Here is a 26128-nt window from a genome sequence, read left to right on the forward strand (position 1 = left end):
TGTTGGACTTTCCAGGATGGAAGGAGAGAGTGTTGATGCACCTTCATTTGTATCCTGGTCTGAGTTGGTTGTGGACAGGGAAGAGGGTGTGCTGCAGTCCATGGGGTCACAAAGAGTCAGACGTGACTGAGCGACTGAACTGAACTGAACTGAGCACTGGGATGCTCCAGGTGCAAACAACAGACCATTCTGATCAAATCAATGTCACAAAGTTGTATATGACACTAACAAGGAATACTAAAGGGGGGGTCTGATTCAAAGGAGGGGCTGGTTCAAAATTGGGAAAGGAGTAAATCAAGGCTGTATGTTGTCACTCTGCTTAAATTATATGCAGAGTATATCATGGGAAATGCCGGACTGGATGAAGCACAAGCTGGAATCAAGATTGCTGGGAAAAATATCAATAACCTCAGATATGCAGATGACACCACCCTTATGGCAGAAAGTAAAGAGGAACTAAAGACCCTTTTGATGAAGGTAAAAGAGGAGAGTGAAAAAGCTGACTTAAAACTCAGATAATGGCACCTTATCACTGGTCCATCATTTCATGGTGAGTAGATGGGAAAACAATGGAAACAGTGACAGACTATTTTCTTGGGCTCCATGAAATTAAAAGATGCTTGCTCCTTGGAAGAAAAACTATAACAAACCTAGACAGCCTATTAAAAAGCAGAGACATTACTTTGCCTACAAAGTAGGCAATCCTACTTTGATTAGTCCATCTAATCTAAGCTATGGTTTTCCCAGTAGTCATGTATGGAAGTGAGAGTTGGACCGAAAGAAGGCTGAATGCCGAAGAATTGATGCTTTTGAACTGTGGTGTTGAGAAAACTCATGAGATTCCCTTGGACTTCAAAGAGATCAAACCAGTCAATCCTAAAGGATATCAACCCTGAATATTCATTGGAAGGAATAATGCTGAAGCCCCAATACTTTAGCCACCTGACACGAAGAGCAGATTCATTAGAAAAGACCCTGATGCTGAGAAAGATTGAAGGCAGGAGGAGAAGGAGATGACAGAGGATGAGATGGATGGATGGCATCACTGACTCAATGGACATGAATTCGAGCAAGCTCCAGGAGATGGTGAAGGACAGGGAAGCCTGGTGTGCTGCAGTCCATGGGGTCGCAAAGAGTCGAAGATGACTAAGCGACTGAACAACAATGACCTCATTGTGGTGGAGGCTGCCCTGGGGAAGAGACAGTGGTTTGAGACCTCAAGGAAGATGGAATGAATGTGGCAGAGGGCATTTCCAGTGGGGAGCCAGGGTGGAGAGAGGTGGGGAAGAAGGGGGTCCTCTTGAATCTTGTTTTATCTTTAGGGGCAGTCTGAGGCACAGTGGCCCCAGTGCACACTCATGAACACACAATACACATGTGCACAGCCACACATGTTACACAACAACACTTGTACTCACACAGTTACACACATGCACAGGGTGCACACATGGAGACAAACACACACAGTACACACAGATGTGCAAGTACATGCATGCTAACACATACGCACTCACATGTTTATGCCCACGCTGTGACACGTGTGCACACACAGCTACACTCTCATGTGCACGTGGCTACACTAACATTCACACAGTATGCACAGAGGCAACAGCACACAGTTACACATGTGCCCAGAGCGCCCATAGCTATGTGCATGGACGCATACATGACACACACACTCACACACCAGCTGCCCACCCATGAAGTGGCTGGTGGGGAAGAGGCAAGACGGTGCCCGGTTGCCCTGGCAACACATCCTGGAACCCAACCAGGCCTGGTGAGCGCAGCTCATCTGGTGGGCTGTCAGCAGGTGGGGGTGCTCAGGACCCCAGCCTGCACAAAGCCTCCTGGTGATGGTGAGGCCCTGAAGCTCTGGGCCCCACCAGGATAAGGCAAGAGGAAAGGGCTGGGGATCAGGGCAGGAGACAGCGCCCTATACTGGAGATCTATGCCAGGGACCAGTGTAGGGGGAGACACAACTCAGTCCTGGGGGCTGTCGTGTCCCCTCCTCCTGCCCTGTTCTGGTTTCTCCCCCTGTGATGGGGAGAGAGGCATCCTGGCAGGGCTTTTGCAAGGTTTGCATTGTTGGCAGTATACAACAGGCAGTCAACATATCCCTCTCAGCCCAGGGATTGGAGGCTCCAAGGCGCCTGTTTTCCCTGTAACCCACTCTACCTGGTAGGGCCACCCAGTCCCAACTGGGTGCCATGACCAGAGCAGGGGGGCCAGGATGGCTGCTGGTACAGGCTCTGAAGAGGAAGGGGTGACAAGGACACAGAGCAGCACAGGGCCACCCCAGGGCTGGGCTGGGGCCCCATTCTGGAGCAGCCTCACTAACACTATGTATCCTCTGGTCTGTGGCTCAGACGCCCTGTCCTTCCCAACTCTGTCCCCAGCATGATGAAAGGACTCTGTCCTGGTTCCCTGAGCCCTGGCATCCCATCATAAAAACCCAGTGTGGTCCTTGCTTGGGCACAGCTGCCCACCCCTCACCCCCAGAGCAGTCGCTGTGCAGGAAGCACCCAGCCCTGCAAAATGAATCAATGAAGGCACAGCTGGCCTGCTTCCAAGCCCTGGGCCTCAGTTTCCCATCTGTCAAATGGAGCAAATGCAACCCATGCCAGCCATAGCTCCGACACTCCTGAAGGCTGAGCAGTCCTGGGCTGCAGACCTGCTCTGGTCCTCAAGCACTGCTGCGCCTCCCAGGTCAAGGACACCACTTCCCAAGGGGGTGGGGGAAGGTGAGGTCAACACAAGTGGGAAAAGCTGGCGGTTCTTCAAGGGCAAGCAGGGGGAAGGGCTGGGACACTCGGGCCTTCACTGTTAACTCCCTGGTTCTCCAGCAACCTTGCAGGAGTCCAGAGACCAGGCCAGGCCACAGCTTTCCACATGCTGTCAGTAGGTTCCCTGGGACTGGAGATGGCCTTTCAGGGAGATAAATCTGCAGGCCCTGGAGTTGGGGACAGACAGGACCTCAAATGGCCTATGAGCTGAGATGGGAAGGGAAACACAGCAGAGAGAGGCTTCCTGGAGGAGGTGCCACGTCAACTAGAGTCTGAAAGCAGGTGAGTGGGGGTGGGGCGTGGGGGTAGGAGGCATTCCAGGCAGAGAGAACAAGATGTGGGAAGGCACAGACGTGAATGGCTTGGAGCCTCCCTAGCTGCCCTCTGTCCCCAAGTGGACAGAGCACAGAAGGGGCAGCCCTGGCATCTCTCTTGCCTGTGGTTGCAGGGAGGGTACGGGTTCACGTCTAGGCTGAGGGTGTGGCCAGACTGTCTCAGGTGGGCAACCAGACGGCTAGTCTCTGCACCTGTGAGGGGGACGTTCATGGCCTCAGGGGGTGAGAGCGCTGCCTGCATGCAGGTGTCCTTATAACAGGGCATGAGGGTCCCTGGGAACATTGCCTGCTGCAGTCCTGCTTCTGTGCCGCCCCCACGAGCAGGAGAGCCCCATTGGGTATGAAAGGGTGGGGAGGCCTTTACGGATCTTGAAGGTTTCTGCCACCCTCCCTGGAATTCAAGGCAAAATTCCTCTCTTGTTATTAAACACCAAAGCCAGCAGAGTTCCACCCCCACATCCCCAAAACACCTTTATTGCACTAAAAACAGCATTTATAAACAAACACTTGGGGGAGGATGTCTTCAAGATGTACCCACAGTCAACTCCAAACACAGAGATATCAAACAGTGCGGGGGCCTAGAAAATGAGGGTCCCCAGGGATAAAGCAGGGGGTGGGAGCGGTTGGGGTCAGAGAAGGGGGCGGCAAGTCTGAGCATCTAAGTCCATGCGGGGCTTTCTGTCCACCTTCTCTGCCCACAGGCCTGGCCTGGGTGGTCCCCAGGACCAGAAAGCCTGAGGGGCAGGCGGAGGACAGAGGCCAGAGGGTGCGCAGCTAGGGACCCCAGCGCCAGGGGCCTTCAGTCTCGGGCTCAAGGGCATGAGTATGTCTCACCAGGTGTGCAGAAAGGAATGTGTGCTTCCCCTCCAGCCCCGGCTCCTTCACCCCTCCCCCAGGGTAATTTGGAAACCCAGAGCTGGAGGGGGGGGACAACTTCTGGACTGGGAGGGGGACCCCAGGATCCCCACAAACCGGCCTGGTCCATCGTCACCCAGCAGGCAGCCCAGGAGGCCCTGTTTAAGAGTGTGTCATTTCTGTTTGGCTGAGCCACAAAAATCAGTTGAGGATACACATACTGACAGGACAGTTAAGCCCATGCAGCTGTGTTAGCAGCATGAAAAGCCACAAGCAAGGTCTCCCCAGCCGCCCCTTGCCCACCCACCCTAGCCAGAACCTATGTACACCAGTGGAGTAAAAGCGGAAGCCGTCTGCTCCTAAACAGCACTTCCTGGGCTGCTGAGGACCATGCTCAGGAGGGGTCGGAGACAGAAAGGAGTAGGGGCCACCAGCTGGTGCTGCTCTCTGGGCACGATCTGAGCTAGCCTTCCAGAGGCTGAAGGCTCTGGACGTCCAGCAGGGCTGCAGGGCCGGATAAGAGAAGGTGATGGAGGGCTGTCCCACTTGAGGGGCAGAGCCATCATTCTCCTCTTCTTCTGGGACTTCCTCCTCAGCTGCCTGTCTTTGCCCGGAAGTGGCTCTCAGACCGGGTGGCATCCTCTGACCGGCTCTCACCTCCGGAGCCTGGGAGGACTGAGGGCTGCCCAGAGACAGCCTAAGGCAGGAGGGGGTCCTCCCACAGCCCCATGGGGCCCCACACTGCCTGGCACCCCTCTCTAGGGGGCGTCCGTCGGGCCTGGGGCAGGAGGACACTCGTGCCGCAGAGAAGACCTGCCTGGTCCTCAGGACCCGCAGTCTCTGGGTCTGTGGTCAGCCTCTGCTACTTCCCAGCCCAGGTTCCAGAACTCCAGAATCAGTGACTAGCTGCGGTGGGGGCATGAAACTTGGGGTATAGAGGGACTCAGCCCGGCAAGCTGGCCCTTTCTTTTCCCCAGCAGCCCTCTCTCAAGTAACCCCTGGAAAAGAACATGACTCAGGACACCCCCAAAAGGGGCCGCAGCAACAGGGCTCACTTGCAGGGTCCGGAAGGGGGCGTGGCCGTGGCCTCCCCTGCAGGACCCGGGAGGGAGCGGGGTCTCCGCGGCCCGAGGGAGGCAGGGGGTCTCTACAAGAAGGGCAGCAGGGAGGTCAGGGGCAGCTCCTTTTCCCCGAGCAGCGTGTCCCGCTTGAGGCTGCTGCCCTTGTTCACCACCTTGATCCTGAGAGCCAGCTTCCGCACGCTGGCCGGACCCAGGCCGTCGAAGAAGAAGTCCTCGTTGAACACTGGGTGGCGGCTGTTCTTGACGATGGTGCTGCGCTGCTTTTGCAGCTTGCCCGGCACAAGGCACAGGCCCACACAGCAGTTGATGCTGCGGGCGTCGCACATCCGGTCATAAAGGCCCTCGGCTGCCAGCAGGCGCACGCGCAGGCGGGCCTGGGCCGCCTCGTACTCGGCCAGCAGGTGCACGCTGCCCCGCGGGCCCATGCGCACGGCGTGCTCCGCGCGGGAAGCCGGACCAGACTCCGGGCCGGGCTCCGGGGTGGCCCTGCGGTGCAGGCGGCGCCGGGCCCCGGGGCTGGTGTCCGGCGTGCTGTCATCGGCCGACAGGGAGCCATGGCGGCCCACAGAGTGCTTGAGCTGGCTCACCTTGGCCTGGCTGTCCTGGGCGAAGCCTTTGAGCAGCGACACGGAGCGCGAGAGCAGGGGGGACCCGAAGGGTGAGGACTCGGCCGAGGACCCCGTGTCGCTCTCCCCGCCGCTGACGCAGCGGCCGGGACTCATGAGGGTGCCGCCGGCCTCCCTGGGCCCCCCGTCCCCCCCGTTGGCCTTGACGCCCCCCCGACGGCGCCGGGTGCCTGGGGAGCCCACCTGGGCCAGAGCCCCGTGCTCGCTGTGGAACAGGGACTCCTTGCGCCGCGTGTGGGGGCTCTCGGCCAGCGTGGCAAAGCCGTAGGACGTCTGGGCCTTGGGCACCGAGGGCAGCGACATCGCCCCCTGGGCCTGGGGGTCGGCGTTGGTGGCAGTCTCCTCGGCCGGCCAGTCCTCCGCACTCTCGATCTGGATCACGTGCCGGGTGGCCGCCTTCAGTAGGCTCTTGCTCTCGGCGGCCAGCTTGGCGGGCAGCCGGGGGCTCCGGGGGGCGCGGCGGGGCGCGGCGGAGGCCAGGTTCTGCTCCGAGGTCGAGGGCCCCAGCTCGGCCTGCGCTTCGGGCTCGGCGGGGCCGGCGGGCAGCTTGGGGGGTATGAAGAAGTCCGGGATCTTGTCCGGCGTGAGCACGTTGCTGTACAGGGGCCCCTTGGCGGCCTTGTCCCCACCCTCGCCCCCCGCAGCTCCATTCTCCCCCGATCCCCGAAACCTCTCCAAGAACCACATGTTGGTTTTCTTCATTGGGGCGCAGTCAGGAGCCAGAAGGGATCTGCGAAGCCTGGGAAGAGAAGCGGGGGTCGGGAGCGGCAGGCCCCCCGGCACCCGGGGGCTGGAAGCAGGGCTTGCGGCACCTGCCTAGGGAGCCCTGTGGGGGCCAGCGAGGTGACGAGGCGCTGCGGCCCAGCACGGGGGCGGGGTGGGCTCGCCCCTCGTCTACCCTCCCGGAAGGAATCGCGCTTAACTTCCAAGCACCGAAGCCGGGCCTGGGAGGTGGGGGCGGCGCTGTCTCCAGGGAAGCCCCCAGGGGACAGCGGCTCCACTCTTGCCCCGACCCCTGTATTGAGGATCTCAAAAGCGCTTTCTAAAGGGGTCCGCTCTTAGTGCACAAAGAAGACACCCCTGGGTGTCCCAGCTCCGCCCCCCCTCAAGCTCCCACCCACCTGTGGCTTCTCCCAGGTTGAGGGTCCGGGTATCCGGGGTTGGGGAAGGGAGAGGAGGTGAGTCTGGGGGCTGAAGGCGCGGCGAGCCGACCCCTCCCCTCCTCTCCACCCTCCCCCCCGCCCCGCGGGACTCGGCCGGGGGCGGGGGTTGGGGTGCGCGTAGGGGGTCCTAGCAGCCCCCGCGGAGCGTGGCGAGACCCGAACTCACCTGCCCGGGGGCGGGGGCCGAAGCTGGCTGGCCCGCGGACACGCCGGGGTCTCGGCGCGAGGGCTGGGGGCGCGGGGACGCGGGCGCAGCCTCGGTCGGGCGGCGGCGGCAGCGCAGTCGGACTCATTCACCGGCGGGAAACCGCCCAGCTGGCCGCCGCGCCGCCGTATTCCTCCTAGTACGGCCGCCTTCCGCCCCCGCCTCGCCCGCCAGGGGCCGTCTGCGCCGTCTGCGCAGCGCCCCCCGCCCCCCGCGGCTCCACACAGGGGAGCCTCGCCGCGACTCGGGGGACTGAGCGGGGAGAGAGGCAGGTGGTCGTTTGGCTGGCGCCCCTGGAAACCCCAGGCTCCTGCCGCAGGTCGTCTGCGGGCCTTTTCCCTGGTGAGCATCTTTCCAGACTTACGATGACGAGTAAAAGAATAACAGTAATAATAACCGCAGTTGAATTTATTACTGGGCACTTTCTCAGTGCCAGGCTCTTAACATTCTCGCCCCAACTCACTGTCACAAGCACCAGTGGATATGTCCATGACCGTCTCCAGTTTGCAGATGAAGAAGGTGAAGGTGTCCTTCTAGAAATACGGAACTAGCCTCTGACGCTCGGTCCTCTCAGTGCAGCCATCCAAGGAGCCGACCAGGGTGCTCCTCCTTTATTTCATGGAGAGAGGTTTGTTAAGCACCTACTGGACGCTGGGGAGAGTGCTGTGGCTTGGATGCAGCTGTCAACTTTGTGATGTGTCCCAGGGGGAAGGAGGAGGACAAGAGGACACCAGGACAGAAATACACAGGTAAATAGTAACTGTAGGCTTGATGGTTCCCGTGACAAAATGTAACAGGAAAAATGTGATTTGGGATGAGAGGATAGTCCCCCATGCATTTCGCAGGTGGGGAAACTGTCAAGGGCAAGACCAGGAGACCCAGGCATGCCAGCCCCAAAACCACGGGCATCCCTCAGGATCCCACAGGCCACCCTGTGATCTGCCAGCCCCAGCCCCCTGCTTGCTCACAGCTTCCTCGCTCCCAGTCTCAGTTTCCCCTCTGCAACACAAGGCCAACTGACCAGTTCCCAGTCCAGCAAGATAACCTATCAGGACCGACACACAGCAGGGAATGCCTGGACCTTATTAAATTATGATATCCCAGGAGCCACCCATGTTCCAGACATGTCCCGATCATCATCGCTGGAGCTGGATGAGGGTTGGTCTGGAGTGGCCACTGGTTCAACAGCACGAGGGGGACAGGGGCAGGCTGAGCTTGAGTTGGGTGGAGCCCCTCCAGCTCTTCCATCTGACCTTGGAGTGAGGTGGGGCTCAGAGTCCCATTGTCCAGATGGGGGAAGTGAGGCTCCCTCAAGAGGCTTTTCTCAACTTTGCTCACCTAACAAACATCCAGCCCGCTACCGTTTGTTCTAGGGGCAGCGCTGGTGTGGCCACATAGGCTGACAAAGTAGGCAGGTACCAATGAATGCATCACCTCACTGCCACCTCCAGGAAGCCTGCCCTGCCTGCCCCATATCACAGCCAGACAGAGCTCACGGAACCCCAGCTTCAGCTTTCATGAGGAGCGCGGTTACTCTGAGAAGTTATTCCATTAATGTACATCGCCCCTGCTGGGCTTGGAGCCCAGGAGGAAAGTGGTGGCCCAGGATGAGTGAGTGCTACAGTGGGAAGAGCAATGCCGAGTACAGTGAGGCACCTTCCTCCACTGTCCGCGCCAGCACAGGGGCCCAGGACAGCAAGCTGACCGGCTCAGGTGTCCTGCTGACAGGCTGACCTGGTACTGTGGTTTCACTCTCCACATGTCCTTGCCACGCTGGGGTGGGGTCTGTCCTCCCAGCTGGGTTGGGGAGGAGGCAGTGAGTTTATTCAGTAGCCCCCACCCCCCACCCAGTGCCTTCTCCCAGCCGTCTCTTGGCCCCATCTTGTCCCCATAGCACAACTCCTACTTGGGACTCTTACCACCTCTGTGCTTAAAAGGCCCCAGGCAGCTCTCCCTGGCACCAGGCTGCACCCAGCTGTGTCCCCGACTCCACTGCTGTCTGACCTCCCTTCCAACCTCTGGCCATCCTTCTGTCCCTCAAAAAAGCTGTATTCTACACACCTGGGGCCTTTGACACGCCATGCCTTCGGCCCAGATCTCTCCTCCTCATTCAGGGCATCCCTGCTCATCCTCCAGAAACCCCACAAAAAAACCCACTTAGATTTCTAGGGACCCCCAAGTTCCGAGGTGCATTCCTTCCCACAGCTGTCATCATACACTTAGTGGTGACCTGCTGATGATTGGGTTTTGGCAAACTCCACAAGAGTGGGTCTGTCTTGGTAATGTTGCATCTCCATTATCCACCAGGGGATATCCACCAGGGGTCTTGGTCAATAAGAGGAAGTCATGAAGGAAGATTAAAATATATGAGGATGGGGGTGTGGGTGCATGGACCAATCAGTGGAATGAATGATGAATGGGCGGTTAGAGGGATGGATGTGATGGTTAGGTGGACGGACTGATAAACGATGGATGGAAAAGTGGGTGAATGAACAGATGGATAAACGGATGAATGAGTAGATGGATGATGGATGGGTGAATGGATGATAGATGGATGGATGGATGGGAGGGTGAATGGATGGATGGAAAAATGGATGATGGATGAATGAATGGGAGAGTGAATGAATGGATGATGGATGAATGGAAGAGTGAATGAATGGATGATGGGTGGATGGATGGATGAATGGGAGGATGAATGGATGGATGGGTGAGTGGATGGATGGACAGATAGACTGGTAGCTCTGTCTCTAGATCTCTGAAGTAAGAAACAGGGCATCAGAGTCCCCTATCTTGCTCTGCCTTATGATCGCTTCCACCCTACTTACAGGCAGATCAGAGTGACTTTTACTTCCCCACACCCTTACCAGATCCCCCCAGGCCTGGAGCAGGGCCTGCTGACAGCAAAGAAAGCAAAGCCCCTCCCCAGAACCTGGGCAGAGATGTAACACCAACCAGTGGTGAGACTGGTACCCCCTTGGGAGGGAAGGTTCCATGTTTGTGGGAGGGTTGTGAGGAGGGTCCTGGGGAGAGATGGGGGTCTCCCTGGACAGGAGACATCATGTGAGGAAAGGTCAGGAGCAGAGAGTCAGAGTGAGCTCAGGAAGCTGGGCATGTGGTAGAAGTAGGTGCTTTCAGGTGGATAAAGGGGCTAGAGTGAGAACTGGGTGCTTCTCAAGAAATGAGGATGAGAACCATTGGGAGACTGAGAAGCCAGACCATCCTTCAGGACAAGTCAGGAACAATTTGGAGAAGAAAACAAGCAGTGTTTTGCCAGATACCTGGAGTATCTCGAGTCCACAGGTTTGTAGCATTTGGGAGATAAATTCAGGTGTTTCCAAAGAGAGGGGTGGATATTTAACAGAGAAGTTGGTGTGTGCTTTCTCTTGGGAAAAAATCGAGGGTCCCAAAATGTCAGGGGACTCTGCCCCCAACTCTCTCCCCATAGCAGGGGCACACCAGGGCCTGGCTCTCTCCTCCCCAGCCCTGGGGGGCCAAATCTGGTGCTGCCCTGGCTTCCCTGGACCCCAGACCCCCACTTCTAGAGGACCCCCACCCCAAGAGGGCCCCCACCATGAGATGACACCCACCCAGGGAGGGTCCCCACCCTGAGGAGACCCTGACCCCAAAAGGGCCCCCACCCCAAGAGGACCCCAACCCTGAGAGGACCCCTGCTCTGAGATGACACCCACACAGAGAGGACCCCTACCCCGAGAGGACCCCAGCCCCAAGAGGACCCCTGCCTCTAGAGGACCCCCGCCCCAAGATGACATCTACCCAGAGAGGGTCCCCACCCCGAGAGGCCTTGTAGATCACAGGAGGTTTCACGCGCCACACGGTCATTCCCACGTTTAATTACAAACAGATTCCAAGCATCCAGTCCAGGCTGACAGCTGGGAGGGAGGGGCCTCACAACAACCCCCTCCCGGGTCAGTGGTCATGGAGCTGACAGATGACCCCATCAGCCCAAGGCTTTCACCCACTTCAACACCCTCATCTGCCCCGGCCTGAGGACCCACAGCGCTTCAATTCTACCCTCAAAAGACAACTATGCTCCGATTTTTCAGGTGGAAGATCTGAGCCCAGCGGAGACGGGAGCCCGTCTGCATGCCAGGGAGCTGGGAGCCTTCATTCCCCAGGAGGTGAGCTGATGACCCTCCAGGAAGGAAAATGGCGCCCCCTGGCTAATCGGGGACCTGGGCCAGGCTCCAAGGCGGATGGCTGCTTTTCGATATATTTTCTTTAAAGGCGAGAAAAGGTTCTGTCTTTGGTACATACATCTTCACTCCAGGTGAAGGTGGCAGCAGGCAGGGGTGAGAGAGAGGGGTCATGCACCCCGTGTCCTGGCCAGGGTAACCCATCCCAGCCCCAGGACCAGCTAGAGAAGGAAGACTCCTGAGACCCAGGTGAAGAAGGAGAGACAGCGGCGGTTCCGGCCTGACCAGGGTCCAGAGAAAGGCTGAGGGGCCCCTAAGGCCACAACAGGAGCATCTGGGGAGCAGGGACAGAAGCCATAGGCTGAGAACCATCACCTGGGGAAGAAAGTGAAGCAGAGGTCAAGGGTCAGCAGAGACAGCAACAGGAGACCTGGGTTCAGGTGTCACAGACCTCAGTTACAAGGTAGCAAAGTGACCCAGTGACAAGCCTCAGGTGGAGGGCCAGGGTTCAAGTCCCAGCTCCTCCATGGTCTTGCCCGGTAACCTCTCTGTGCCACTGCTTCTTCCACAAAATGAGAACATTGTTAACAGTGCCTGTTGGGAGTTGCGTGGGAGTTAGTACAGATGTGGGAGGGTCTGAGCATAGGGCCAGGACACAGCAACTTCTGCATAGGCAGCGATTATTACTGCCATCGGTGTTATTTCTCAGGTCACAAACAACTCAGGGTGTAGAAGGCAAACAGGTCGGACCCTGGCACGTGCACATACACAGTCCATGGCACTGCATCATTTCAGGTGATCCGCAGGACCACCTCCATCCCTGGAGCCCTTCCCCAGGCTGGGAACCCTGTCTCTGCCTACAGCTGGGCCTGGCTGGGGGCAGGGAGCAGGCCAGCGCTGACAGAGGGAGGAGGCAGGAAGAGACTGTTGTCATGGGGACGAGAGAGCAGCCCAACCTGGCCCAGAAGGCCTCTCAGCCTTTGGGGAAATTCCACGGCCTGTTTCCCTCCACGAGCTGAGCCCCCAGCTCCCAGCTTCCTGCCCCCTACCCCCGCTCCAGAGCCTGCCTCTGCCTCCTCCCACAGACTGCCCTGGTACCTCAACCCCTCTGCAGTTCAGCTGCCTCTTCCCAGCCTAGACAGGCTCCCATCTCACCCCAGACCCCCCACCAGAGGCCCTAGAACCATGGGACCTGTCTGTCCCTCCCCCACTCAAGACGTCTGAGGCTCCAGAACTGATGACCCAGGTGGACCTTCTCACCCACCTGCCTTGCCTCAAATGCCAGCCCTGCTGGACCCAGCCCTACTGGGCCCACCTCCCAGGTGGCCAAACACTGCCTCTCTGAGGGATTTTTACCACCAGTTAAACACAGAGTTGCCATAAGAATTCAGGAAGTGAGTGCTGATGGGGACAGGGTTTCCTTTGGGGGTGATGGAGTGTTCTGGAATTAGATGGGGAAGGGGGCACAGTTCTGTGAAGAGACCCACTGAGTTGTGCCCTGTAAATGGGTGAAGTGTGCAGCATGTGCACCCATGTCAATTTTTCAAGATGCGAAAAATCTGGCACATTGGGGCCAGACGCACCTGGCTCAGGGCTCCCGCTTGACGACGCCTCGCAAGTGCAGCTCACTCTCAGCGGCTACAATGGGCTGCCCATTCTGCAGGTGGTAGTCGATCAGGTGGCTGATGCTCTCAAAGAGCACGTCCTTCGTCCGCACCTGCGGGGCCAGAGGCCACAGCATCAGCACCACTGGGAGAGCCGGTCGGAGAGGCAAACTCTTGGGCCACCCTAGACCTGCTGACAGGGCACTGAGTTTTCACAATGCCTCCTGTAGCTCATGCTCAAGTCTGAAAACCACTGGGTCAAAGACTGCAGCCACAGAACTACAGGTAGACACGTGCTTCAAAGCTCCAGCACCCAGGGGCCGTGGCTTCCTATAGTGGATTGAATGGTTCCCCCTCACCAAAAAAAGATATGTACACATCTTAACCCCCAAAACCTGTGAAAGGGCCCTTATTTGGGAAAAGCCTCTATGCAGATATGATTAAGATGAGTTCATCCTGAAGGATAAAGAAAATGTGGTATATATATACAAATGGAATACTACTCAATCATGATAAAGAATGAAATAGTGCCAATTGTGGAAACATGGATCATCACACTACGTGGAATAAGACAAATACCACATGTCATTTATATGTGAAATCAAAATATGACACAAATGAACTTATTTACAAAGCAGAAACAGAGTTACAGATGTATAGCACAGACTTGTGGTTGCCAAGGGGGATCAGGTTGGGGGAGACACAGATTAGGAGTCTGGCATTAGCAGATGCAAACTATCATATACAGGATGGATAAACAAGGTTTTACTGTAGATAGAGCACAGGCAACTGTACTCAATGTCCTAGGATAAACCATAATGGAAAAGAATATTTTTAAAAATGTATATATGGAAACTTCCCTGGCTAAGAACCTGCCTGCCAATATTCAGGAGACATGGGTTCAATCCCTGGTCCAGGAACTAAGATCCCATATGCTGCAGAACATCTAAGGCTGTGTCCCACAACTACTGAAGCCCAGACACCCTAGACTCCATGCTCCACAACAAGAGAAGCCACCACAAGGAGAGGCCTACTCGCCACAACTAGAGAGAGAAAGCCTGCACACACAGTGCAGACCCAGAGCGGTGAAAAAGAAAGAAAAGAAATTCCGGAAAGAAAAAATGCATATATGTGTATAACTGAGTCACTTTTCTGGAGAAGGCAGTGGCACCCCACTCCAGTACTCCTGCCTGGAAAATCCCATGGATGGAGGAGCCTGGTAGGCTGCAGTCCATGGGGTCACTAAGAGTCGGACACGACTGCGCGACTTCACTTTCACTTTTCACTTTCATGCATTGGAGAAGGAAATGGCAACCCACTCCAGTGTTCTTGCCTGGAGAATCCCAGAGACAGGTGGGCTGCCATCTCTGGGGTCGCACAGAGTCGGACACGACTGAAGCGACTTAGCAGCAGCAGAGTCACTTTTCTGGTCAGCAGAAATTAACAGAACATTGTAAATCCACTATACTTCAGTTAAAAATTAATTTTAGAAAAAGAGTAAAAAAGGATGAGTTCATCTTGAATTACTCAGGTGACCTCAAATCCAGTGACCTATGTCCTTATAAGAAAAGAAGGACTGGGACAACACAGAGACACAGAGAGAAGCCAAGAGAAGCCCTGAGAAGCCAAAGGCACTGGGGTGATGGGTCCACAAGCCAGAGAACAAGAATTTCCAGCAACGAGGAGAAGCTGGTGGGGGGCCCTGAACCAGATCCTTCCTCAGAGCCACAGAAGGAACCAGCCCAGCCAGCACCTGGATGTCAGAAGTCCAGCCTCCAGAACTGGGACAGAACAAATCTCTGTAGTTTGAAGCTGCCCAGCTGCTGGTGGTCACTGGGAAGGCAGCCCTAGGAAACAAACACACCTCAGAAATCTTGTGGACACAGATCCAAAACTCAGAACCACCAAATCGAAACACCACCTGCATCTTAGAATGCTGAGAAAATCTCAGCAGACCTGGATGCAACACAGACCCCCCTGGGAGGCTAACGCCACTTCAGACAGGGGACACAGCAGTGAGCAGTGTGATTAGGTATGAAGGAGGAGGTGGAGAAGGGAACTGACAGAACACTGGAGCCTGGAGCCACCTGGGGCCTGGAGCCGTGGTCCCACCTGGGCCAGGCTGCACAGTAGCCACTGGAGTGTGCCCTGTTCAGGGCACAGAGCACACACAGCCCCCAGGGTGGTGTGGAGGATTCAGCTAGATGACATAAATTGTTGCTGTTGTTCAGTCTCTAAGTAATGTCGGACTCTTTGTGACCCCATGGACTGCAGCGCTCCTGTCCTTCACTATCTCCCAAAGCTAGCTCAAACTTATGTCCATTGAGTCAGTGATGCCATCCAACCATCTCATCCTCTATCGTCCCTTCCTCCTCTTGTCCTCAATCTTTCCCAGCATCAGGATCTTTTCCAGTGAGTCAGCCTTGTATTTATCACTCAAAGACATCACTGTTTGTAAGATGCATTAGTGATGATAGAATGTGGGGGAAAAGTACATCTTACAGTTGATGAAATATGGTACTTTGTAAGCCCTGAAGGCCTTGAGATTGGAAAAGGTTCTCTAATCCCTCCAAATGCTTTATAGACTGGGAAATCCTTTGTGAAAGCTAAAATTCCTCTAAAACTGGAAAATACTTTGTAATTTTGAAGTATGTAGTAAAGGGAAACAGGATCTGTAAATATAAAGGGCTCTGTAATCTGAAAAATGCTTTATTAAACCTAAAGGGTGTTTAGAATGTGGGTGCCCCGGATCTTGGACAGAGGAGAGAGGCCCGGCCCTTCCGGCAGACGCGACACCCCGGTAAGTCCCCTCCCCACCCCTACCACACGCAGCCTCCAGCCCCGCCCCACACCAGGCCCCTGCGGGTCTATCTCTGCACTCTTTCCCCCGCACCCTCAGCACCTGCCCCCACCCCGCCCCCAGCGCCCACCTTACCACGCCCTCAGGGTCCACCAGCAGCAGGTGCTTGGGCTGCCCCCCGTGCATGCCGGTGAGGACGTACTGCCCAGGATTGGTGACGCTGTCCCGCACGAGGAAGTCCCCGTCTGCCCGAAGCAGTTTTTCCGCCGCCCGGCGGCTCATCTGGCCATGGTACCAGGGCTCCTGACGCAGCTGCTCCTCCGTGGGGGCGATGGGGGCCCGGCGGGTCGGGGGGCTGGGCCACTGATCCTCCACGGGAAGGGGGGCTGCCACCGAGCCAGACGCCACAGAGCACTCATGCAGCCTCAGGGCATCCTCAAAGGGTCCTGCGGGGGCGGGGGTGGGGACAGTGTGGGCGGGAGGGGCCTGGGCTACGGGGACCTGCTCCTTCACCCCTTACTGGTCCTGTTAGTAACTCAGTATATTCTCTTGGATTTTCTAAGCATATCCAAAGATATTTCTTTTTTTTCCAATGTGCACACCTATTTCTTTTTTCTTGTCTTGTTACACTGGCTTCCTTCCCAATGTTTATTATGCCTCTTGTTTCATCATCTCGTTCTGACTGCACTGGCCAGGACCTCCACTACACGTGCCACCTCTTTGGTAGGCAACAGGTGTCCCTTTCTTTTCCAAACTCTAATGGAAAAGCTCCTGATGGTTTGTACAAGTTCCCTGTGGATCCCAGCAGGCACCAGTGTCGCCCTCCCTGAGACGGTACCACGTAGCTCAGACACCCTGGAGTGCGCAGTGACAGCCCTGATCCCTGCCCTGGTGTGTCTGCGCTTGCTTTGCAACCCGCCTTTCTTCACTTCTGGTCCCTTGGGAATCCCTCCTCCCTAACTTCTCCAGCGATGTTGACCCAGCCTCCAGCTCCTAAGACATGTGACTAGTCCTGGCCAATCAACATACGCCTCTCACACTCCTAGCCTAGTGATTGGCTGCGGGAGGTGAGACCATGACCCAAGGAGGGCAAATCTGAGGCAGCCCCAGGACTTCTAATGGGAGCCTGGCAACAAGCATCCCTTTTCGTACTAGGGTTGCTGGACCACCTGGCTGGGCGCCCAAGCGGACAGCCTGCCTCAGGAGCTCACACCTGGTACACCTCCTTTCCCATCTGAGACTTCTCTGAGGAGCCAGTGGGGCCACAGCAGGGGTTCATGTCACTGCCTAGCATGTCATCAGGCGGTGGGGGAGCGGAGCTTTGCAAACTTTGTGAAAGAAGGGATTTCCGGCTGGCTTGGGAGTTCCTCAAAGACCTCACCTGGGGAGGTGTGCTGGGAGTAGGAGACGACCCTGCCTGGGCCAGCACGGAGCCAACACGTCCAAAGTGCTCATGCAAAAGGATGGAGTTTGATGTTGTGGGAAAGGAGGGTGTTCTGGACACAAACCTCCTCCATCCGATCAATCCCTCCCTCAGGCTGGGGGAGGGGCTTCACCATCTGCTAGATGTGGATCAGGCCTCCCTTTTCAGGCGGGATTTCTGGCAACAAGCCAGAAGGGGCTTGAGCCTCCTCTCTCAGATCATGGATCACATGAAGAGGGAGCTTAAACTCACTCATCAGACTGAGACCCAGAAACAGGGAGCTAGGCACGTCCACCCTGCAGACTGAGTCCCACGGCTTCCCCATCACATTCTTCCAGGATACGAACTAGCCCCTCCCGTCAAACTGGGGACCCCATGGAGGGGAATCTGGGTTACCCTCAGGAGACCGTAAGGTCTCACGGAGGAGGGAGTCCCAAGGGAAGCATAGCACACAGCCCATCCCCCACCAGACCACAGGTTGCTCGGGCGTGGCCCCACCCCACAAGCCGGCCTGCCCCCACTTACGCATGTCGAACAGATCCTTCTTGGGGCTGTCCTCGGGCTGAAGGGACTCAGGGCCGTCCAGACCCTGCGTGTTGACATACAGATGGTCCTCGTAGTCTCGGGGGCCCCGGGCGTCCGCCTGCACATAGCCATCCCCGGGCTGGGCTGGGACTGGGGAGTCAGAAGGGTGTGAGTTCAGAGGAGCACAAGGTCACGCGGGGAAGCTCTGGGGAGAGGTCCAAGAGGGGCGCCCCGCCCACGCCTGTGTCCCTCCAGGAAGCCTGCCCTTTAACGCAGCAAGGTCAGGAGTGAAAAACCCCATGAGAGCCCAGCTTTGGGGCTGTGAGAGGCGCAGAGGTCTACCAGAGCCCCCTACACACACACACAGCCAGGCCCGCTAGTCTACCAGGCAGGAAGGTGGCCCAGGGACCAGAGCTTCCCAGTTTCAAGAGAAGGCAGAAACCCCGATGTTTATGTTAAATCTCCACATTTAAAAAGTAACAGCAATAAGACTCTGCTCTCCCTGTAATTATGTTATCAAGTGAGGCACAGTCGGGTCATTCATTTGCTTGTTTCTATTTTAGAGTTTCCTTTCTGTTCTTTTCTAATTTTGTTTTGAGTGTGTGAAGCATTTAAATGGTTCAAAAGCTGCAATTTCATGAAACTGGTATCATTGGGTGAGTCTCTTCTGGGGTCCCTCAGTGTTCTGTGCGGATTCTACTGGGTCCTCCCCAGTTGGCCTCTGCCCAGCTTCAAGGCCTCACCCATGGTGTGTTATCAGACTGTTGGACTCGTGCTGACCTGATAGGTGAAAAATGGCATCCAGGGGGACTTTAATTTCCATTTCTTTTATTTTGAGCAAGGTTGAGCATCTTTTCCTAGGTTCCATGGACATTTGTATATTTTCCCCTAGATCTATCCGTCCATTTCTAAACATCTCCATTTTTAATCCTTGGCAGGGAAATGATGATCTTTTAGTACACTGTGGCCAAATCCAACCCAAGGGCCTGAAGCTACAATCTCTGCTTTGTACCAGTTAAATCCTTAACCCTCATAGGCAACTGGGCTCACATACAGCTCTACCCTCTGTGGGCATGACAGGTGAGTAACCTTTCAGTGCTTCAGTCTCCTCCTCTGCTGAATGGGGAGAACAGGAGTAGCTTCTTCACAAGTAGGGGTGAAGACCAAAACCTCTGGCAGAAGTTATGATTCAATAAAATTGCTAACACCATTACATCCCTGGGTGGTTGATGGGGGCAAAGGGGCCTTGGCCCAGCCTTCCCAGTCTGCACAGAGGAGGTGCAGATTCTCCCAGCTTTGTACAGTCACGGTGGGATGAGAAAAAAGAAATCTCAGTTGCAGGGGTCCAGAGAGTGAAAATTCCTGGACATTGGAGTTGGGGCACTGATGTATTGGTAGGAGTTCTTGGTCAGAGACTTGGGAAAATGTGATATGAAGCAATAACTTCGTGTGCAAAAGCTCAGGGGTAGGAAATGCTAATGAGCTTGGGGGTCAGGTGTGAGTAGCCCGTGTCCCAGAGAAATAGCTGACCACAGCCAGATGATGGCTGGGCATCTACTTGGCACCCAGTGCCACATGTGTTCTTTAACCACAGGTGCTGGGAGCAGTAGGGTTCTGATGCTCATCAGTGAAATGCCCAGATTGTTTGGGAAAATCTTTTTTTAAAAAAAAGCCCAACACAGATGTCAGCATGGCTGTAAGGAAACAGGCAGCCACGGCAGGGCTGGTGGGCAAACAAACTGCCAAACCACGTCAGGGAGCCATCTGGCAGCTTCCCCTACTGTGACAGAGGTGTGCATGCTGTCTACAGCTCAGCATCTGTGGGAGGGACACATGAGGGGAGCCAAGGGGGCATCTGCCGCTGATCAAGAGGGGACCACGTGGACAAGCAACTGCAGGGACAGGGGACTGGCACGTGGCCATTCAGAAGATCCCACTGAAGCAGCCAGAGCCCCTGAGAGACTGTGGGTACTCACAGCCTGTCCTTATTTCTTTGGGGGGTCCATTCACATAAGTGCTGAAAAGAGACACACAGGTGCCAGGGGGTAAGCTCAAGACCTCCGAGCTGGGGGCTAAGGGTATTTTAGCCTCCTCTGTCTTTTTAAATGTCGTATAACAGGATAAAATGCTCACGGGCTGAAAACTCAACCATTTTGTTAAAACCTCATGGTACCTGGTGGGCAGCTCTGTGATTTCCATCACATGGATCAGTGGCTGCTGTCCTGGGCACAGACTCTACTGAGACCCTGAACACAGCTGAGTGGTGGACAACTGGGGCACTGCTGTCCTGGCAGAGCCCTAGAAAGTACCCGGATGTCTGTGGGTGAGGGGGGTCCTTCACGTGGTGGGGACTACACTGTGGTGAAAAAGGAGGGGGGCAGCTGCCTAGCACTGGTGCAGGGGTGAGTCCAAGATGGGCTTTTACCTGGGAAAGCCAGGTAGAGGGATAGAGAGCACACTACTGTCCAAAACTGTGAAAGTGACGTATGTCTGAACTGACTTGAACATGCATGAAAAATCTAGAAAAACAAGGGAAACTACTACCAGTGGTTACCTGATCAGGGAGGTGGATAAAGCAAATAGCGGCAGGAGACTGACTTCTCAGTGGATGCCTTTTTATATGTTGGTGCTTTGAACCACTAACTGCAGTGTCTCTGTCCAACATGCAAGAAAACTGGTCACACAGACAAAAAGCAGATGCTGTCAAATCTCTAAGAGCCCAGGGAGTGACACGATCTCACAGGCCAGATGGAGTGACCCAAAGAGGGGAAGCGATGTGAGGGACAGTGGGGACTCAGGGACACTGGAGCAGAGTGTGCTGGACGGTACCTGAGGGGCCTACATCCCACTGCAGGCCGCGGGTGTCTCTTCGAGCAGGAGAGGCTCCCTGAAAAAGAGAGCAAGGGTCCCCCTGCAGTGTGCAGGCCCAGACCCCCAATCGCCCACACCAACACTCCTGTAAGTCAGATTCCAAGCTCAGCTCTGTACCCATCCCTCCCTCCTGGGCCTCAATGTACCCACAAGTCCCCACCTGCTTCTGCTGTAGCTGCATCCCCCAGCCCAACTTGGAAGGCCTGCCCCCAGCACATGCTGTTCCGTACACCTGGAGGCCCTTCCCTACACTGCTCTCTGGGGCAACTCCTATTGACCCATTAGGGCCCAGCCCAAGTTCTGCCTTGGGGACATCCTCCTGACAGGGACAGTCAGTCCCCCATGGACATTCTGGTCACCCTCCTCAGAAGCCCTGATTCAGTCACGGCTGTGGTCATCGTATCGTGTCTGAGATGGGAACCTTGTCTGGTGTGTCTGGCTCAGCAGACCTGGACAGTTTAGGGAGGAAGGAGCAGGGAGCAGGAGAGACCCTCCTCTAGGATCACGGAGGCGGGGAGCAGAAGGAAGAGCTAGGGGTTGAGCCCCAGCTCTTGGGCCCCCCTCCCCAGAGGTGTGCTGAAGCTGACCTGGCCAAGGGCACCGAGGACCCCCAGGGCACAGGGCTGTGTGAGGGCGAGCCTGGAGTCCACCAGCCCTCCTGGGGGCGGCTCCTTCCCGGGGAGGCTGTTGTAGTAGTTGTGTTCCACCTCCTCTTCATCCCCCCAGGCCGAGTCCTCCATCCCGGTCAGCCTGCAGACACATAGCCAGCAAGAGCACGGGCCCCAGCACAAGTTGTGGGGGGACAGATGGCGCCGAGGCCCCCAGACTGAGTTGTGCACCATAGGGGACAAGCCTGACCCAGGGATCCTGACCCCTCCTCTATCTTCTGGGAGGGCAGTGGCGCCAGGAGCCATTGCTGATGGAGGAACTAGGTGTCCCTTTCTGTCCACCAACAGGGGCTCTACACACATCTCAACGGTTTGGCTAAACTGAGAGGGGCCTCCACCCATCCCAGCCACCTCAGCCCCACCGCGCAGTCAGGGCATGACATCAGGCTTGCACCCTGAACCCGGAAGCCTTAGGGTGATGACACCATCAGCGTTTAAAATGCCCTCACCCACTGGCCATGGATGGTGCCTTCGAAATGTGTGCTACAGATGCTTATCCAGGCAAGTTGGCTCCTAAGAGCAAACGGGGGAAGCCACAGCCTGCCCCTCAGTCAGGGGTGGACAGCAGGTCTCAGGGGGGCTCCCAGAGGAGGGCTTTGCAGCCAGGAGAGGGGAGGGTGTTGAGGTGGCCCCAGGTAAAAACCAGCGCTCATTCATGTACTAGGGGCACATGATCCTGTGTGAAGGCCAAGGGGCAAGCTCAGCTGTACACTGCTGGCTCTCATCTGTGCATATGGGACTCTGTTAACATGTCCATTCATTCACTCGCTACTCTGACCAGTTCCCATCTGTTTAGATATTTAAATAGCCTATCACAGGCCACTGCCTGAATTTGCCAGCCAGGAGCTCAGGATGGCTTCTACCCTGTTAAGCCACAGAACTGTCAGATGGTTAAGAGAACATCAGAAGAACTGCATCTGACACGTGAAAGTCAGATGGAATTCAGATGTTTGTGTCCATAAATAAAGATTGGCTGGCAGGCGGCCCACCGACTGCTCACACGTCCTTCTTGGCTGCCTTCCCGCTACCATGGCAGAGGCAGGCAGGCAGCCTGGCCCTTTGCAGAAGTGCCGGCCGCCCCCATGCAGACTAAGGATGACAGCAATGACAGTCACTGCCTGCCGATCGGCTCCCTGAGTCCTCTCCTCTGCTAGGACTGGAGATGTTGTTATCCTGGCATCCTCATGGTTGAGCAGTAGGCCATGGAGGTTGGCGGGCACAGAGCAGGGAGGGGGCAAGGATCCAACCCCAGGGAAGGGGAGGGGCAGGACCAGCAGGGGTGCTGGGGAATGGGGATAGAGGGACAGGCCAGTACCTTTCCGGGGGGACGACGACCCTGGGGGGGCTGTGCAGGTACTGTTTGAAGCGCAGCTCGAAGGCTTGGCCCACGGTGCTGATGACGCTCTGGGCAAGGCCCTCACAGCACTCCAGGATGTGACAGGCTGGGGGTCGTCAGGCAGCATCAGCGGGGTCTCGACTGGCTGCGGATCCAGCCCGCGGCCCCACCCGCCCCCACTGGCCTCACCTCTCTGGTTGATGGGGTCCTTGGCCACGTAGGCCACATAATCCGCCATGTCCTGGGGAGAGAGGGCAGCAGACACAGAAGTCCCAGCAACGTGGGGGTGGGACTGATGTGCATGGGCAGGGCATCTCAGGGCTTTTGGTGACAGAGGCTGGAAGTCCACCACCACCCATCTGGGACCTTACCGTGTCACCACCGGACGCAAAGGAGATGGACTGCATGTGATGATTGGCGATGATCTGGCCAGAGAGAGACCACCAGTCATGGAGCTGCCGTTTCAGTTGGGGGAGGAGAGAGGGGCTTGGGCCAGTCACTAGAACAGGGCCACAGTGGGGACCAGAAGGACAAGGGCATGGAAGTGGAGACGTCCCCTCGACGGAATGCCAGGATGACCGAAAGCCCTGCTGGATGGGGAGCCCTGAAGCCAGGGCAGGATGCAGAGACCCACAGTCACACGCCCACATACACGGGAAGACAAACCTGCCCCAACTGGTGGACATGTGCACACACGGGCACAGACATCCAATACAGATACACACAAAGGTACATGGGCTAAAAGCCTCACACAAACCACACCCTGCACACACACACACACACACCTTCATTTACAGACACACACACACAAATTCCCCACTCCAGCTGTTCAGAGACACAACCACTCACACACTCACACACACTCCAGCCCACCTTCACACCTTGATGCATCACACGTTGGCCCTCACACCCTCCCACACAGACACCCAGGCACAGCATATGCACACCCAGACACTCACCACTCTCACATTCAGACACATGCCCCATGCCACCATGGAGGCACTGAGGAGACAAAAGCAGGACCCACTGGAGGCTCCTGACTCTGCACTGTCAACCCAGGCAGCCTCACCTGTGTGCTCACTTGCATCTATTTGCAACTTCATTTGCAACATCTGCTAATCAGTGTGCTCATTTGCATGAGTGTGCTGGGTTGCATATTTGCATGTTTGTTTGTGTTGATGTGCTCACTTGCGTGCTCAATTAGCATCTATTCGCCACCACCCACTGCTGCCCTAAGTGGTCATGTCCATCCAAGACCCAATAAGCACCAGAGACGCCCAAGCAGGGTTCTCTCAGGGTCCCCCATGATTCACTCAACCTGTCACCCCTCGGGGATACTCAGGGCTCCCCCTAACCGGCCTCTGCCCAGGGAGGCCCCCACTGGCATCCTGCTCAGGGTTAGCCCAGTGTGTTCCAGATAGAGTCCATGCAGAGGTGGACAGGGAGGTGAACGTGCTGGCAGCTCCCCGCCCCACGGCTTCCTCCCCAGGGGCAGTCTGAGCCCCCTCCCTGGGGCCCTGGCTTCAGCTCATCTCCTCCACGCTTCCCACTCTCACACCAGACCACAAATCACAGCACTTCCTGCTCCACACTTCTGAGGAGGATAGCAGTGCTGTCTGGAAAAATCCCAGTTCCTCACCAGGATCCTTGCTAACCTCTCAGGCTCTATCTCATCAGGTGACCTCTGCTCAATGTCCTCTCACCTCTCCACTCAGCGCCAGCATCACCACCTCCAAGAAGCCCTCCGTGATGCCCCTGCTAGGTCACAGTGCCCTGTGCATGCTCACAACCCATGCCCAGCATCACAATCCTCCTCAGAATTCATAGTTATTCCCTCCTTTCTGCAATTTTATTTTGGTTGCTTGTTTCCACCAGAAGATTCCAAGCCTCGGTCTCGCCTCCTCAGCAATGCAGACAATGGGGCCGAGACCTTCTTTGGGAGGCCGTCCTAGGAGCTGTGGAGTGAGGAGCAGCTCCCCTGGCCCCGCCCACTCGTCGCCCTGGTGTCACCACAGACCCTCAGCCAGGCCCTACTTGGGGCTGGGGGGGCCTGAGGGCGGGGCTGGAGGAGGCTGAGGGCGGGGCTAGAGAAGGCCGAGGGCGGGGCAGGCAGCGCTCACCTGGCGCGTGGCGGGCACGGAGAGGTTGAGGCCGTCGATGGAGATGCTGACCGCAATGCTCATGCCCGCGAAGCGCAGGTTGCTCTTGCCCAAGATTGAGGCCAGGGCCTTGTTGGGGGCCTGGGGGGGCAGACGGCACAGGGGTTGAAGAGGGCAGCCTGGCCTTCAAGAAGGTGGGACCACAGTGGAACTCCAGCTGGGGCAGGTCCTGGGATGGTCAGGCGTCTCCCCCCTCACTTCCACCCGGGAACCACAGGCCCCTCACCCACCTTCTTCTTCCAGGAGCCCCGGACGCCAGGCACCACCTCATGGAGCCGGTTGATGGCTTCCCTGTGTGGGCGGAGGGGGAGGGGGCTTAGAGAGCTCGGAGGAGAGCGGGCAGGAGCTCAGAGGAGGGTAAAGGCTCAGAGAAGGCAATGGGCTAAGGAAGGGGTGCGGTGCATCCTGAGGGGGGAGGGGCTCAGAGGACAGAGGGATGCTGGGGCAACTGGTGGCCTAGACGGGGACTCCCAGGCTGCCAGAAGCCCACGCCATGTCCCCAGCAGGTGCCCTTGCCCTCAGCTCTCCCCTTCCTGCCTTTTCTTTCTCAGAGACCAGGGGACCCCTGAGCCACAGCCCACTTGAAGGCACTGGGGTCAGATTTGGGGATGCTGGCACAAACCTTGAGCCTGGACCCCAAGTTCTCTGTGACCACAGGCTGGCCAAGATTCCCACCTGAGGCATGAGAGGATGCCCTCTGCTCTGGGCCCCCCAAGACAGGGGCTGATACTGACCCCCCAAACCGAATGGGAGAGACTTTGTGAAACGGCTCATCCCTGGGGAGGGACTGGAACTTTTATAGAATCCTGAAGGTCAGGCGGACACACAAGTTCTTAACAATGTTGGTGCTGCAAGGGGAAACCAAGCCCTCAGCCTGACAGGTGGGAAGGTCAAATGGAGCAGTAGCTCCTCAAAATGGGTAAGGCAGTCACATCCCCAGGTGCACACCCCGAAGAACTGAAAACACAGGCGCACACAAAACCTGCATACATAGCCACAGAGCACAACTCACAAGAGCCCAAAAGGCAGAAACCACCCAAACACCCATCAGTTGAAGATGGATAAACAGCCCATGGTCCCTCCTACACATGGGACCATCATGCAGCCCTGAAAAGGAGAGAAGCCCTAACACTCCCTACCATGTGGATGGATCCTGAAAACAAGATGCTCAGTGAGAGAAGCAGACACAGAAGGACATACAATGTGTGATACCATCGATGGGAAAGATCCAGAACAGGCAAATCCACACACAGAGAGGGTGGGTTCCTGGTTGTCAGGGGTTGGGGGAGGGGGTTGGAGATGGCTGCTCATAGGGGCAGGGTTTCCTTTCAGGGTGATGGAATGTTCTGCATTAGACCATGGTCATGGTTGCACAGGGCTTCTGGGGTGGTACCAGTGGTAAAGCAATGGCACTAGTGGCACTACCAATGCAGGAGACGCAAGAGACCTGAGTTCAATCCTTGGGTCGGGAAGATCTCCTGGAGGAGGGCATGACAACCCATTCCAGTATCCTTGCCTGAAGGATCAGGTGGACAGAGG

General features: G+C 56.5%; 2 protein-coding genes across 6 annotated transcripts in view; both read right to left on the bottom strand.

The window, feature by feature from the left end:
- Positions 1-3563: 3563 nt before the first annotated feature.
- Positions 3564-7448, bottom strand: C2CD4C (C2 calcium dependent domain containing 4C). Its single transcript, XM_086411212.1, has 2 exons — positions 7011-7448; positions 3564-6420 (listed from the first exon to the last, which is right to left on the bottom strand). The coding sequence occupies exons 1-2, from the start codon at positions 7397-7399 to the stop codon at positions 5121-5123; spliced, it is 1689 nt and encodes a 562-aa protein (XP_086267338.1). The 5' UTR covers positions 7400-7448; the 3' UTR covers positions 3564-5120.
- SHC2 (SHC adaptor protein 2) overlaps positions 7440-26128 on the bottom strand; it is a 33686-nt gene continuing 14997 nt past the window's right edge. Inside the window, exons 3-14 of one of the 5 annotated variants that reach the window (XR_015167312.1) lie at positions 24820-24880; positions 24551-24670; positions 22802-22855; positions 22620-22671; positions 22410-22536; positions 21014-21176; positions 20385-20442; positions 17556-17705; positions 15743-16053; positions 14561-14654; positions 12787-12920; positions 10881-11578 (exon numbers count right to left, since the gene is read on the bottom strand). Coding sequence is in view for 4 of the 5 variants with exons in the window: in XM_086411208.1 (XP_086267334.1) it covers positions 12792-12920; positions 15743-16053; positions 17556-17705; positions 20385-20442; positions 21014-21176; positions 22410-22536; positions 22620-22671; positions 22802-22855; positions 24551-24670; positions 24820-24880 (1225 nt within the window). In the remaining variant the exon portion in view is untranslated. Of the gene's footprint in view, positions 7659-10880; positions 11579-12786; positions 12921-14560; positions 14655-15742; positions 16054-17555; positions 17706-20384; positions 20443-21013; positions 21177-22409; positions 22537-22619; positions 22672-22801; positions 23035-24550; positions 24671-24819; positions 24881-26128 lie in introns of those variants that run through there. The other 4 variants (XM_086411208.1, XM_086411210.1, XM_086411207.1 and 1 more) reach the window with 4 other exon arrangements.

The sequence above is a fragment of the Bos grunniens genome, chromosome 7, assembly GCF_055505025.1.
Source record: "Bos grunniens cultivar Pamir isolate PY7600 chromosome 7, Bosgru_T2T1.0, whole genome shotgun sequence".
Lineage (NCBI taxonomy): Eukaryota > Metazoa > Chordata > Mammalia > Artiodactyla > Bovidae > Bos > Bos grunniens.